The sequence below is a fragment of the Glycine soja genome, chromosome 19, assembly GCF_004193775.1.
Source record: "Glycine soja cultivar W05 chromosome 19, ASM419377v2, whole genome shotgun sequence".
In the NCBI taxonomy this organism is placed as follows: Eukaryota; Viridiplantae; Streptophyta; class Magnoliopsida; order Fabales; family Fabaceae; genus Glycine; species Glycine soja.
This window is the reverse complement of record NC_041020.1, coordinates 31013148-31028258: the sequence shown is the minus strand read 5'-3', so window position 1 is coordinate 31028258 and position 15111 is coordinate 31013148. Positions and strand designations below refer to the sequence as shown.

Sequence of the window (15111 nt, the reverse complement as noted above, 5' to 3'; positions counted from 1 at the left end):
CATGAATACCCATGTCATCCTAGAGTAATCATCAATGATGGAGAGGAAATACATTGCTCCTCCCAATGATGGAACTCTTGAAGACCCCCAATAGTCAAAATGGACATAGTCCAACATGGCCTTTGTTGTATGCACAACCTTTGGGAACTTCATCCAATGTTGCATCCCGTAGACACAATGTTGATAAAGCTGAAGAGGTTCCACCTTGTGATTTCCAAGTAATTCTCGCTTGTTTAGAATATCCATACCTTTTTCACTTATGTGGCCTAAACATGGATGCCACTGAGAATTATCAAATGAGCCATTGGACGTATGACTTTCAGATTGTGAAACAGCAGAGATAGATCCTGTCACAGTGGACCCTTGAAAGATGTACAAATTTTCTTGCTTTGTTCCCTACATTACCACAAACTTCCCTTTCCCTTTGATATGCATAACTCCACCTTCAACCCAATAAGAAAAAGATTTCAAATCCATGGCACCCACAAATACAAGATTTTTCTTAAGCTCTGGAATGTGACGAACTTTAGTCAAGGTTCTAACAACACCATCATGCATTCTGATTTGTATAGAACCTATACCTACAAACTTGCAAGGAACATTGTTACCCATAAGGATGTTACCACTAAACTTCTTCTCATATGTCACAAACCAATGTCTTTTCAAAATGTTGTTGTAGTTGTTCACCACTGATAAGGAGTCATTCTAAACAAGAGTGACAACATAATCTTTCTTTACTTTCTTTGGACAGTCTCACTTCCAATGACCCAATTTTTTGTAGTAATTGTAGATGTCCTTAGGATCAACATTGCTCTTCTTGAAACCTCTGTCTTTCTTCTTCTTCTACCCTTTAGCATAATTAGTCATCGATAGTCCAGACGCAAAGGCTTTACCATAATTCCCATACGCCTTAAGTCTACTGGCAGTGTCAGGTTCATCATATCCAAGGTATTTTCAACTTAAGTGCTCAATGGACCATCATAATTTTATCCTAAGTAAAAGACGTCTTGGTGGGTTGAGAGAAAAAAGTGTTTATAAATGACCATTGGCATCAACTCCTAAGAGATGTGGAACATTGTGACTACTAGAACAATAATGTTTATTTGAAAGAATGTGGAGATAAAAAAACCTTACTATTCAAGAATATGTGTATTCTAATTTATATGGTTATGTTTAGCAAAACTTAAAAGCTAGCTAAAATAGAAAAGTTAGCTTATTAAATTATAAGTGTTTGATAAAACTAGATGTTGAATTAGTTGAAAAGTGTAAAATGACAGAAAAACAATAAAATCATGATTTAATTTTAAAGAAAAGCTAATAAATTTTTTTGATAAATACATTAAGTATATGAGGGAAAGAAATATAAAAAGTTAAAAGGTAGCATTTTACAAAAATGTTATTTCTAAAAAAGATGATGGAGCTCACAAACCAAGAAGTGAGGGGGGATTGGTTTCAAAATCAAATCAAACTTAAAAACCAGAGTTAAAAAACAAACTTCTTTTCTGAGGATCGTATCACAAACTTTTGATAAACCAATATTTAATCAATCATCCTTAACACAAAAACCTTTGTTAAAGTTCTTTCTCAAAAAAGATATTTGCTTTAATCTTCAGTAAATTGATCAAGACTAGGATGAGAAAGAAAGATGAGATCAGATCAAGAGAAGGTGTACACCAATTTTTATACTAGTTTACTCTCTATCTCTAAAGAAGCTAATCAAGTTATCTAATCCAAACTGAATTAGATTTTCATTATGCATATAAAATTCTTACAAGCAATCCCAATCAATCTCATCTCAGCTCCTACCCCATAAAAAGAGACTAAGGTACCTAACCCTAGGGTGCTTTGTGAATAAGAGCCTAAGAGAAACCTACCCTTAGTCCAAATTAGAAAAACTTATTCTAACATGCCTTCAGAAATTCGCATATACTAACAACATGTAAAACACACGAAAAATTGAGTCAAGGAGAGACACAACCTAATCAATTACATGCAAGAACTTTTGCTAGAGTAAATGAGTGTCTTCTTGATCTCAAGAGAAATTCACAACTCACTTTTTTTATCATGAGAGCTTCAAAAACGAAGTTTAAAAGTTATGAATTGCACTCGAATAGTCAAATAAATTTTTCAGCTATTACAAAAGTTAGAAGCTCGGGCTAAAATGACTTGTGAACATAGTCATAGATGTAGATAAAAATAAATTATAAGTTAGCTTTCTATTTCCAAGCAAAACCAAGCAAAACTATCTTTACGAGAAATTTTTAGCTTAAAAAAATTATGTATCTTTTATATGGATTGAATTTGTATGCACGGGTAGTGTAAAGATCTTTTATAATGTAAAGATTTTTTTATACTGACAACTAATTATAAGATACACATGTTTAAAAACTTAGTCTTATCTTAATTACCTTTCAAAGTCACATATTCTATAAATTGTGATTAGTTGCCAACGTAAAATACTTTACACTGAAAATATATAGCAATTAAACTCTTTTTCTATTGAACATTTTATTTTATTTTTCATTTATATTTTACATTTATTTCTTAATTTTATCGTACTTATAATTTGATTTGTATTTTAAATCTTAATTCACTGTATTAAAAATGTCTTTTCTTTATATAAACTAAATTCTATTATTATAATCTTAATTTAAATTTTTGAATTTTGAACTATGATAAAAACAAAAATAATGTGTTTTGATTTGAATAGTTTATTTTCATAATTTTCTTTCAATTTTGAAGACATATCTCATTAATTTATTTCTATTTAATAAAATGAAATATTAACAATAGTAATATATTAATCATTCACCGACTAGGATTCCTATAATAGGGAGTTTGAATAGTATGCATTGTAAATAAATATCAATTTTTTGGATTCACATAAATATCAATTATTTACCTAAGTTTTTTTTTTTTTACTGCGTTTCAGCTAAGTTATAATCATGTTGTCACTGTACACAAATAAATAGCAATTAGTCACTCGCTTTAATTTATTTTAATTTGTAAATTTTATTTAAATTTATAGATACCCGGTATTAAAAACTTGCTAATTTTACATAACCTATTTTTATTTTACTGAAAAGGTTTAATTAATTTTACATAACCTATCTCTATTAAAATTGTATCATAAATCATAATGTCTTATGAAATATTTTTTTTATGAAACATAAATGATTATTTTTCAAAAAATAAAACCCAAATATGATCAACAAGGCTCTAATATAATGACAGCAGACATATGATCTCAACTGTATCTATCCCCCTATCAATTTTTTTTTTCTAACATCGCTCTCAGTTGGCAGGGATTCACACTGACCAAACTTCAATTTATTAAATTAATCCCTCCGCCGAGCACCTTGTGGTTTTAATTCTTATATGTAAGATAGTTCCAAATAATTTGCGTGGATAAAATATTTACAGTGATTAACCTAGTTAGCAGATTTTACCTATTTTAAATTAACAGTAATTACACTCACTTTTTTTACTTTTATTATTTTTCAGTCAAATTAGACCATCGTCAATCAAGAAATTGAAACTTGACAATATGCTTAAAACACTCAATTATCTACCAATTGACGGACCTTCTTGTTGGTTGCTTAAGCATGAATTTGTGTATACTTGATTGCGAAAATGTTCTCCTTTTTTCTCTACTCCAAGAAACAACACACACCAAAGAAAATATAAAAAACGTACGAATAGAACGTAAATTGGAGCACGTGTTCCGCACACACAAAAGACTAAGGAAACAAGTTTAGACAAGGCAATTCTCTTGGCATTAAAACCATTTCTAAATTTGTATATTAAAGTTTCTAGCTTTGCCATCACTGTACAGAGTAACTTGTGGTACAAATCCACAAATTTGGCAAAGTATTGCTAAAATAAAATGACAAGTAATGCTGTACAATTAAATTAAATAATACTACAAAGAAAAAAACTACTGCTAGTAAAATCTAGCAGAATCCTACCAATTTGCTATTTCTATATACATTGCCTTTCATATCTACCTATGTCATTCTAATAGACCATCAAATAAAAAAGTTTGATCTAATTTAGGGAGTCTAGATATTGCAATATCACCATAAGCTTTGTTTTGCTCCACATCTACATAGCCTGTAGTTTTCAAAACCTGAAAAACCAGTAGCCAGAATACAAGGTTAAAATCTTCCCTCCTCTTGTCAGGTAATGAGTTGATTTTCTATTCCATAAGAAAGCAACTCCAGAAATAACATTCTCAAAAATTGGTTCATTAAGTGGTCCATGTCATGGATAACATGGTGTGTCTGTATGTATAGGGTGTAATATATTTCAAACAAGAGTGTTTTAGTGTAGAAGTAAAAAGGGGAGTATTATAGCGAATTTGACGAGTCCTCAAGAGATGTAAGTGTAATTTACTCTAAATAAGTTGTTGCAGTCCTACTTTAAACTAAGAATGGACTGGTAGTTCTACCAAAAGTTTTTCCTTTATGAATGTTAAAGCATCGTCATTCACCAAGGTGGTTACAAAGCAATGACAATATCCTTATAGCACCACACAAGCACATAGCCACCACACATTCAACCAGTTTGTTTCATGTGGGGGGAAAATGATTAAATTAAATAACTATAAAGTAAATTATTGAAAGGATCAACTTGTTTTGTTGCTACAAAATATGGTTGCTAATAAAGAGCAAAAGGACTGACATAAGTTCCCCATTGCCTTGAATTGTAGATTTATATACTTATATTCCAATCAGACAACAAAGTTGATCCATTAAATGAAAGGGCATCACCCTCAAAAAAAGTCATAGAAGTACATCACTATTCTTTGACCAGCTAACCGGACAACTACAATTCCACTTTTTCCTGTTATCAATTAGCATCACTCGGGTAAAAGTAGAGCTGACAATTATTAAGAACAAATTTTCATCCTTAAACAGAAGTATGTCATCTACAGAAAAAGAGTAGTAAAGACAAGAAAACAAAAATTAAGATAGAAGTTTGCCATAAGAAAAATAATCACCAAACTTTTAATAAGCATGAATAGAATCTTAAAAAACACAAATTGAACATACCAGTACTTCATAAAACAGCAGTGCAGATTCTTTCCGTGCTCGGCCTCCAAAAACTTGTGAAAAGTTTACGGTGTCCTCTCTTTGTTTTCTTGCATGTAGAAAACTCTGATGCAAACAACTTGCAACTTCCCTGTACATCATCAAAGAAGACCATCATAAGCCAATCTTGTAAACAATAAATTGAATTATCGACATACCAAAAGCCAACTACTGTAAAGAAAAAATAAAGAAATCATTCACTATTATAAAGAAGACCATCTTACCTGGTTCGACCAGACCACCCAGCTACTATAAAGAAAAAATAAAGAAATCATGCACTATTAAGCAAAACATAGAATTTAATAAAACTTAAATGACAATTTGCAAGAGTTCTTACATAATTCTGATTCATTTGTTCCACGTGAATTTGTTTCCTGAGACAAACATAATGAAACAAAGGGTAAGTACTAGGATTAGTTTTCTCTATCTTGCAATCTAAAGTTTCATACTAATTCAAAGTTCCTAGATTAAACAACAATATGGTTTTTCTTTATGAGAGTTGAGTGGAGACAATTATGAATGTATTGCAAACTAATCACAGTGTGACTGTTAGAATATCAAAAAGTATTTTCATCATTTAGTTATTCTTTACCTCATCCATCAAATTAGGCACTTCATTCGTTTCTAGAGATTCTATCTCTATGTTTTCATGTTGACTCAAAGGAGGAGTCTGTGAATCAGTTGCTTTATGCTTTGGAAAGCCAGAAGCCTGAGACTCAGGTACATCTAACACCCTTCGAGTTTCCTCAATTTCAAGGGAATCTGAGGATTGAGAAGGGCTTAGTGGAGTGCCAGCAATTGGAGATTCTGGCACATCTAAATTCCCTGGAGTTTCCACAATCTTAAGGGAATTAGGTAATTTCATTTTCTTTTTAGAGAATAGGAGTTGAAGCTCAGAGGAAGAACCTGGAGAAAAACAAAGTTAGTAAAGATAAAAGAGTTTATAAACAAAAAGAAAAAGAAAAGTGGTAAAATCAAACTTACAAGGAAGCAAAGGCTCGTAGAATCTATTAGGAAGACTGGAAATTGGAGATTCTCTCTGTCTCTGCACACAGTGTGCATTAAGTAAAGTACGGCGGGATTCTCTTGGGAAAGGGAAACGTACTAAGTCTTTTGCACTCTTTATGTTCTTTATAACTGCCCTGAAATGGTTCAAAATGTAACACTCTGTTGAGGGCAATATCAAGACTTGCATGTCCAAATAAGAACTGAACTAATATTCTATCATGAGTGGAACAGCTGTTATTTCATTTACTAGATCACATGTAAAATATAACTTTATATACTTACGGCACATTTATTAATTACAATGTGAATGGAGATATGATACGAAAAATTTGGAGGGAATTACAGTTTATCAGTCAGATAATAGCTTCAAATTCTTGATACATGGCACAATCTTTTACCACCAGTCTTGTGCTCAAGAAAACAAGGTAAATAAGCATCAAAGATTTGTATATCATATCATGGCGTGACAGAAGAACTTCAGACATTTGAATAGATAGCAAGAAAGAACGATTAAAAAGAAGGGCTTGTAAGAATATTTCCTATAATTATTATCACATACTTGTTAGACAGGACAATCATTCTATCAAGGCCAACTCTTCTTTTCCTTGAAAAGGGAGGCTGTTCCCTCACAGCTGGTGTAGAAACATGCATTGACTCTGGTGTAGCAGAATCTGCCAAAAATAGATTTTTAAGAAGAAAAAAAATGTAGGATAAGATCTACATGCCAAAAACAAAGAATGAAAATATTCAGCAGTTGCATTTCAAGGCTTCTGCAGAATAATGGTTTTATGAACCTTGTTTTGGTCTTCCAACGCCTTGAAACTTAGACTGAGGAGTTGCATCAAGATTTTTTGACTTTGGTGGAATAACACTAAGCCTTTCATCTTCAATCGGAACCTTTTCTTGAAAGGCAGATATGCTGCTTTGAAATTTATCCCAGCTTTCCAGGAGTAAATCAGTTGGACTATTTTGTGGAGAAACTTCGATGTCCATCATATTCAACAGTTTAGATAGAAAAGCACTGCAAGTATATTACACAATTAAATAAGATCAATGAAGAAGGTATACAATAACTCCAAATGATAATCAGCAGCATGCTATGATGGAATAATGAAAATAAAACTTTCAAAATTTTGATGGCATACTTTCCCACTATATCTTGATCAAAAGAGCTGGTATTTTCAGCAACATCAAACTCCTCAAACTGCAAAGTAAAAATACCAAGATATTTAGGATGTTCAGAATCAAGAAAATAGCACAAGGATTTGCTCTTTCTATTTTAAGTAAATTTGGAACTATCTAGAATATGAAAATGTCATCGATCAATAAGCTTATAACAGGCTACCAATTAAGACAAAATTCAATTTAACTAAGTCACCCGATCAATCATCAAGGTTGAACTTGACAGGTTAACCTGCCAAAACTGGCAGAATAGATTGGGTGATTCAACCCACCAACATGCCAACCCGGAAAATCGAGGCGGGTTGACTTGCTGAACCCACCAATATTTAAGGCACGTCCAAAGTATTTAGCAATTCTTGAATAACTAAATTGTTGATAAGCATACTTAATCAAAAATGTAAGATATCAGTTAAATAATTTCAATAAGAATGCTATTGCAATTTTCAATTATTAATTTAACTTACATTACATTTTTAATTAATTATATTTATAAACATTATAGATATATAAGAATTATTCCTTATATATAGTATAATATACTATAATTTATTAATAATTTCCCTCAATACAAAAAATATTTTGGCAGATCAACCCACTTTGCCACCCCTATTCCTGCATATTATTCCAAACATATATGACAATATATAGTCTACAGTTATTGTACAAATTTAATAGTTACCGTCACATTCCATCAATTAACTTTGTTGGTAAAGATAAGCTCAAGTATATTTGGTACAATCTATGCCCCATTTTTTACTCTAGATGTTTCAAAAAGATATCATTAAATCTTATCTGCCTTGATTTCCACTTTGATATTATCAGGAGAAAATCTATAACAAGAAAGATGAAAATGAAAAACAAAAATAGAAAGACATTGAATATAACGAAAAACCGAGATAACTGTCACATATGAATGTAAAGAACTAATTCACCTGAAAGTTTAAGCTTTCAGGTGGAGCCCAAGCAAAATAGTATCTGGTATGTACGTTATGCATTGCTTGCACTACACACAATCAACTAAAATCTCTACAGAGGAACTCCATAAACGAAAGTACTTATTAACCAGCATGCGAGTGGCAATCAATGAAAGATACTAATAGATCAAGTTTTAAATTAGTTAGAGTTTTGTATTATGTTATTAGGCAGCTAATTTTATATTAATTTTCGACCCCGCAGTTATATGCTATGACATGATAGTTATAGAGATATATATAGGCTGTGATACACTAGAATAAGACAATTAAGGAGTTAGATCATCATTTTGAAATTTTTAAGTTGAAAGCTCTTTGTTAGGAGGAAACCCCGTGTTTGTTGATGTTAGAATAGTTATCAGTCTTGGACAGCAGCACACAGTGGCTAACTATGAAAATGCTATAGAGGGATATTCATAAAGAAATATTAAATTTTATTTTAAATATAATAATACAAACTAAATAATTTATACTACACATATAAATACTAAATAAACAAAACACAAAACCCAAAATTAAAGAAACTCATGATATATAATACGTCACAATTTAAATACACAATCACCATCAATCCAGAAGCAATAAAAATATAGTAATGAAGTCAAAAGATGAAAGATGATGGTGAAATTAATAGAGAAAGAACATAACAAATTAGATATAAAAAAATTTAGAAGAATGTGAATTTGGAAGTCAAAAGGAAGAAGAAAGAACGAAATAGAGGATAAAAATACTCTTATAAAGTGTGAATTAATAAAAGTCAAAACAAAGGTAACTTTGTGAAATATTTTACCTGAGCAGTTATGTTTCAGGGGTAATAATGAGCTTTCGAAGCCTATATCATGGTAGCACCGCTGTAGCATGCGAAAAGCCACTATTGCAGCTGTTATGGCCGCTATTGAAAACCACTCCACTATTTGAACCCCACATCAGCCCAGGGCCACTACAGTATCCCGCTATGGCACGCTATTGACTACTATGGATGTTTGTACTCAAATCTGGCCAAAAAAATTGATTATTTCTATAATTTATTCAGAACTAAGCATTTGTTTCTTGAGTCCAACAATTTATCCGACCAGTCGGATGCCATCAAAGAGGAGGGACTCAAGTAGACGAATAGGAGAAGAATGTGGAGGACATAAATGCTGAGATGCAAAGATCCAATTCTCACATGAGGATAAGATGGAAAAAAATGGGAGACACTATCCAAAGAAAATTTGGAAAAATGAGAGACAAGACCAACAGTTTGGATACAATTCTACCATTGTTGAAGGATTTGGCTAAGAAAAAAAGGCAGTTGTTGGAAAACACCATGCAAGAAATTCTAACCATGTTAGTGTTAGATTTCAGCTTAAAACCAATTGGCACCAAGTGAAATTGTCCAATAGATATATAAGCTGCACCCCGAGAATTAAGGCAGGCGATGTGGGTCTTCCTAACAATTAGAACTAGTCAATCGCATTATCAAGGTCATTTCAACACTCAATTATCCAGCCTTGAAGATGGGGATTAAAATGTGTTTAAAAAGTCAGTGTGAAAAGTGGAATTACCAATTTTGATGCGCAAGAAAGATAAATTGGATGGCTGACCAGGACTGAAACCAGAGCTCAAAGTGTCCATGGCCTTGACAAGTACAGAAGGGACTAATGTAAACTGGTTTAGATATTTGAGATAAAGACAACTGGAGATAACATGCCATGAAGCCCTCAATTACAATAACTCAATCAAACACTAGCAATTCACCCACACAGACCACAATCCCAAAATGAAGAAAAAATAAGTTAGAAATCACAAGAACAATACCTCTCAGCTCCTAGAACTGTAGGTCACAAACCCCAAACCATTTCACTCACAACTCATCTTGCTGCTCTCACTCTCTACAGAGTCATACCCTTTTTAATCACTCCCTCTGCTACAGTCAGTACTCCAGAATGCATAACCGCCTCCTCCGCCTACTGATTGCCGCGTGTCCTATTTCTCGAGTAAACTTTCCATAACCTTCAGCCTTGATTGTGCTGACCCAACAATTAGTCCTCCGGCTAACAATTGCTCCCAGGCTCTATCAACATTGGAGGTTTTTAAAGTGGAATATTGAAGAGGCTTTCTAGCAATGGAACAAAAATTCCTTATAAACAATTACCAGACTTGCATCAAATAGAATCTTTTGAGGAGTTTGTTCGGCAATTTAAAATGTTATTGGTCCAATTAACCAAGATTCCAGAAGAATTGACTTTAAGATTTTTTATGAATGATTTCAATGATGTGATAAGAACTTAGAAGAAAAGTGAGGACTCATGATCCACAAATTGTTCCCCTGCTGCTATTCATTTAGACCAAAGGATCAAGAATAAATTAGTTATGATTGGGTTTAGGGGAAAAAAAATGAAATCCTCATCTTTCTGCTTGGTGCGGTGTTGCACATGAGAACACGGGATCTTGGCTGTTTCTATGTATAACCCAGGGAATATAAGTCCTAATCAAGCTCGAGAACAGCATTTTGTTTCTTCTGTATGGGTGAAACCACATAGAAATACAGTGCTGCAAGTTCTACAACTAGTAATTCACAAAAATTTATTGTTCAAAAGCTTCCGCACTAGGCATTTACCGTGTTAAGAGTGTGTTAGAAATGTTGCCAAACATTAGGGCCACATCATGGGTATCCTGAAAGGAAGTTAAGAATGCTTATTTTGGGAGACGAAGATGAAGAAGAAACAAATTCAAACATTTATTTCAGTCCTAAGGGAAAGGCTGCTTTTGTACCAAAATGGCATTGATAGGCCAAGTTCTAAATTATGAAGTTATAATTCTGTATTAGGAAGTTATTTTTATACTAATTTTGAATTAAGCAGTTATATGTAATGGTGTTTGTCAGTTATAGTGATATGTGCATTGTGTGACACAATTGCAGAAGGTAATTAAGGTGTCAGATTGTTGTTTTTGATGTTTTGGAGGGAAATCCTTCTTATGAAGAAACCCTGTATCTATTGATTTACGTACTAAAATCTGCCCTAAAAACTAGATTATTTCTACAATTTATTCAGAATTCAATGTTTATTTCTTGAATCCGACTGATACAGACAGATATACACAGGGAAGACAAAGAGCATTCATTAGACAGAAGTTGATTTGGCATATATTAGTGAAGAGCTGAACATAAACAAAAACAAAAAATACTAGCATAGATACAATGGAAGAAACATTATTCAGGTCAGGCTTAAAATTATTATGGAATGCATACCTTCTCGTGAGAAAACAGCCCAAATCCCTCTGTTTTACACACATTTTCTGTTTCATTTAACAGTGTATTACTCAAACAATAGAATAAGATTACATTTACTATAAAAGTAAAATAGTGAAACAATTCTAGTACCTTTGTCTCTAAGCGTAATTTCCTCCGGAGGAGCAGTGTGGCCTCTGACAGAAGATAAGTGGTAAAATTGTCAAAAACCAGAAGAAAATTCCATAATCATTAAAACTTCTAAATTCTAACCTAATATAAGCTTACCTGTCAACATTTTCAAGTTCATCTAACTCAAAAACATCCAACTCTAATCTGTCTGGTATAGTAACAGGCATGCGCAAGGTTTCCACACGGACAATGCCTTCTTTGTTGACCACAAATTTATTGATTTTAATGAGAACCTCATTGCAATCCTCAAGCACATATTCAACCTTTTTAGAGAATATTCTTATAATGCCAACAAGAAGATAGCCAAGCACTCTATAGGATACAACATCCATTTCTTGCAAAATCTTGTCTTCAGAAGGCAAAAATGAAAGGAAAAAAATGGCAAAACAATAGGATAAAATTAACCTGGATTCCACAAGGCAGATTATAAACAGAACTTATTTTTAATAATTTTTAGAACTGACGGGACCTAGCAGGCAAGCACCATCAAACATAATCTATATAAAAGTGCTCTTACCCGTTAACATCCTTGAATATAATTAAATATAATTAACCAGTTGATAAAAGAAAATAAAACTAATTAATTAGCTTAACATTTTTCATATTTGACCCAGTGAAGAAAAATTTTAAATGCTAAATATTACAGTTGCTGCATGGGTTGTTCCAAGAACACAGGGCACTAGTAGTCTATTCTGAATGCAGAAACCATAAAACAGAATAGAATTGAGAAAATTACAAAAATAAATAAATAAAATTCTGGGGTAAAATATTTCCAGTTTAGGAATAATTGGCTACTCATTTATTAGGGTTTGATGAATAAACACTTTGAGTAGTAAATTGTCCAAAACCAGAAATATATTTACCAAAAAACTATTGTCTGTAATTTTTTTTGTACAAAAATTGATTTCATTTTGACTCTCAATTATTAAGCTCTACATCACCACAAATTTTGCTTTTATTCCATCTATTTATAAACCAATACTAACACCAATACCACATTGACAACCTAAGAAATTGTTTAATACTGAGTTTGATACGAGTATGAGTTTGAGTTTGATAAACTCCAGGAAGACTAGGAATATTATTCACCATAACATGCCATCTTGTAACAACCAGAATATTCCACAGATATGTAGGCCAGTTCAGTCAGTTGGGTCAGGGGAAACTGATTCCGGAACTTTTCACCTCCATTTTTAACCCCATAGAAAACATACCATAACATGATAGAATCACTAGCCATGTTGATAAGTTGTTGTCAATGTAAGCCACTACAAGCCTACAAGTATCAAGCACATGTATCCTTCCATGTGCATGATTGTAATGTAGATCATTTTAGTTGCCTTTCCATTAGTTTGTGAAACCCTACTAGGTTACTGCTAGCTTCTCCTTGTATATATCTGTATGATCATTCACTATCAACACAAATCAAATTCATTTTCACCAAAACCATTTTTGCTTTCAACTAATGATGTGACCGCGACCACAATCACCACTATTTGTTTTCTTTAAACCTGAATTTAGTTCCAATAACTTCCACATTTAAAGTGAATTTAGGATTAGGATAATCACTTCATATATATAATAGACATGTAAATTGCAAACAATCATTAAAATTATCTATATAAAAAAGTAGAAGAATAGAAAAACACTCAAGCCATAGAAGTTTCATCGTATTTTACCATAACAGCTATATTTTTCTTGCCAAGAGGGTCAACACCATTCTGTTAAACCAAAAGCCAAAGGGTATCATAGGACCAATAAAATATTTCATAATCCCATCAACAAAAATGCCTTCCACCTCTAATTTTCACTGGCCAGCAGAGCTAAATCAGCAGTTTTGCAACTAACCCCAGCCAAAACTGCCCCTTTTCCGACCAATTTCCCAAACCACTCACAAACACAGAATAACACAAACAAACACAAACATAAACACACTCTCCCCCCATCACCATTCTTCTGCATAAAAAACACACCAATAGCAGAAAAACAAGAACTTTCTAGTCCACCAGTTAAGAGTGAAACAAACCAACTAAAATTTTGGATTTTTCAAAGCAAAAAAAAAAAACTTTATCCACCGTTTCTTCCAAATCCCATGTAAGGAATGGAAAAAGAGAGAGAGAAGACTTACCAACAGCTGAAGAAATGTCAGTATCAAGGACCTCAGTTCTCTTCAGGTTCTTGAAGCAGAAAGCAGCAATCCTTACAGGGTCACTTCTCAACCGAGAGAGATTGGCCTTAGACATTTTTCTCTTTGTTTTTTTCTCAAGACTGCAAAGTGTGTGTGTATGAGTGTGTTAGAATGAAAAGAAAATAAACTTTGTGAAGAGTTAAAAGGTTTTGTTGTTTCTGCTAAGAGCAAGAGGTGTGAAGAGTATGTACCTTGCTTATGAAACGGTCGACTAGAGTGCCCAGTAAGCTCTTCAGTCTTCACACCAAAAACAAAATTGTAAACGGAAAAACAGTAACATCAACCCACTACAACAACAGAAGCATATATGTATGAGAAAAAAAATGTTATTTTTTGAATTTTTTTTGTACTAAAATGGAAAGTATCAGATAAATCACCATTTTTGGAGGGTGCATTAATTGAATTTTGAACAAAACAAATAGATTTAATTTTAAATATTAGAATCTATTCCTGATGTTTTAAATGAATTTACTAGTCGGTGTATTTAATGTCATTGTAAAAAACGAATAAAAGAAATGTCAGTTTTTAACTTCCTTGATTGACTACCAAAAAGAAAAGATATACCACCAAAAAAATAAATTCATTGTATTCAAAGATATATATGCTTTTCAATTCTTATTCTTTGTTTTTAAATTATGATTTTTTAAATATTCGTTTATAAAAATAATAATAATAAATTAATAATTAATTTGTGTTGATTTAAGTGGTAAGAAGATTGACTTTCCTTATGCATGTTTATTTTATTCAGGTTTTATGAGTAGAAAAAATGCACGGTAAAAATAAGTTTTATCCCTTTTAAATGATTCACCTACACCCTTTTAAAAGAAAAAAAATGCGACTTTTAGATACAAAAATTTTCAGAGTAAAAAATAAAATGAAGGCATTTTTAAATTATGAATCTTGTTAACGACTATTTAATTATATAAGTTATGAAATATCTATTACACCATATTAAATATTTTCTATTATTTTAAAATATATTAAATAAAATTTATATTTTTAAAATATTCTTTCTTGCTGAATATATAATACAACACATTAAATGTTCAAAAATATTAAATACACCATATTAAATGTTGAAAATATTAAATATTTTATTAAATATTTAATACACCATATTAAATGTTATGAAATATGAAAAAATTTAATAAATATTCAATGCACCACATTGAATGTTAAAAATATTAAATATTTAGTACACCATCTTAAATGTTATAAAATACAAAAAAAATATTAAATATTTAATATCCCATATTAAATTCA

At 31.8% G+C, this 15111-nt stretch overlaps 1 protein-coding gene across 3 annotated transcripts; it reads right to left on the bottom strand.

The window, feature by feature from the left end:
• Window positions 1–3753: 3753 nt before the first annotated feature.
• LOC114399487 (sister chromatid cohesion 1 protein 2-like) lies at window positions 3754–14129 on the bottom strand. Of its 3 annotated transcripts, none has more exons than XM_028361683.1 (14): window positions 14040–14129; window positions 13789–13928; window positions 11757–12009; window positions 11622–11665; window positions 11490–11536; window positions 7247–7305; window positions 6896–7122; window positions 6661–6772; window positions 6078–6235; window positions 5686–5999; window positions 5431–5467; window positions 5318–5342; window positions 5055–5184; window positions 3754–4129 (listed from the first exon to the last, which is right to left on the bottom strand). In XM_028361683.1, exons 2-14 carry the CDS (start codon window positions 13901–13903, stop codon window positions 4013–4015), a joined length of 1638 nt encoding a protein of 545 aa, XP_028217484.1. In that variant the 5' UTR covers window positions 13904–13928; window positions 14040–14129; the 3' UTR covers window positions 3754–4012. The 3 variants fall into 3 exon arrangements, 2 of the variants coding, with proteins under 2 accessions (XP_028217484.1, XP_028217485.1); XM_028361684.1 differs by having other exon boundaries at window positions 5318–5339; XR_003663745.1 differs by lacking the exon at window positions 5318–5342 and having other exon boundaries at window positions 3993–4129.
• Window positions 14130–15111: the final 982 nt, after the last annotated feature.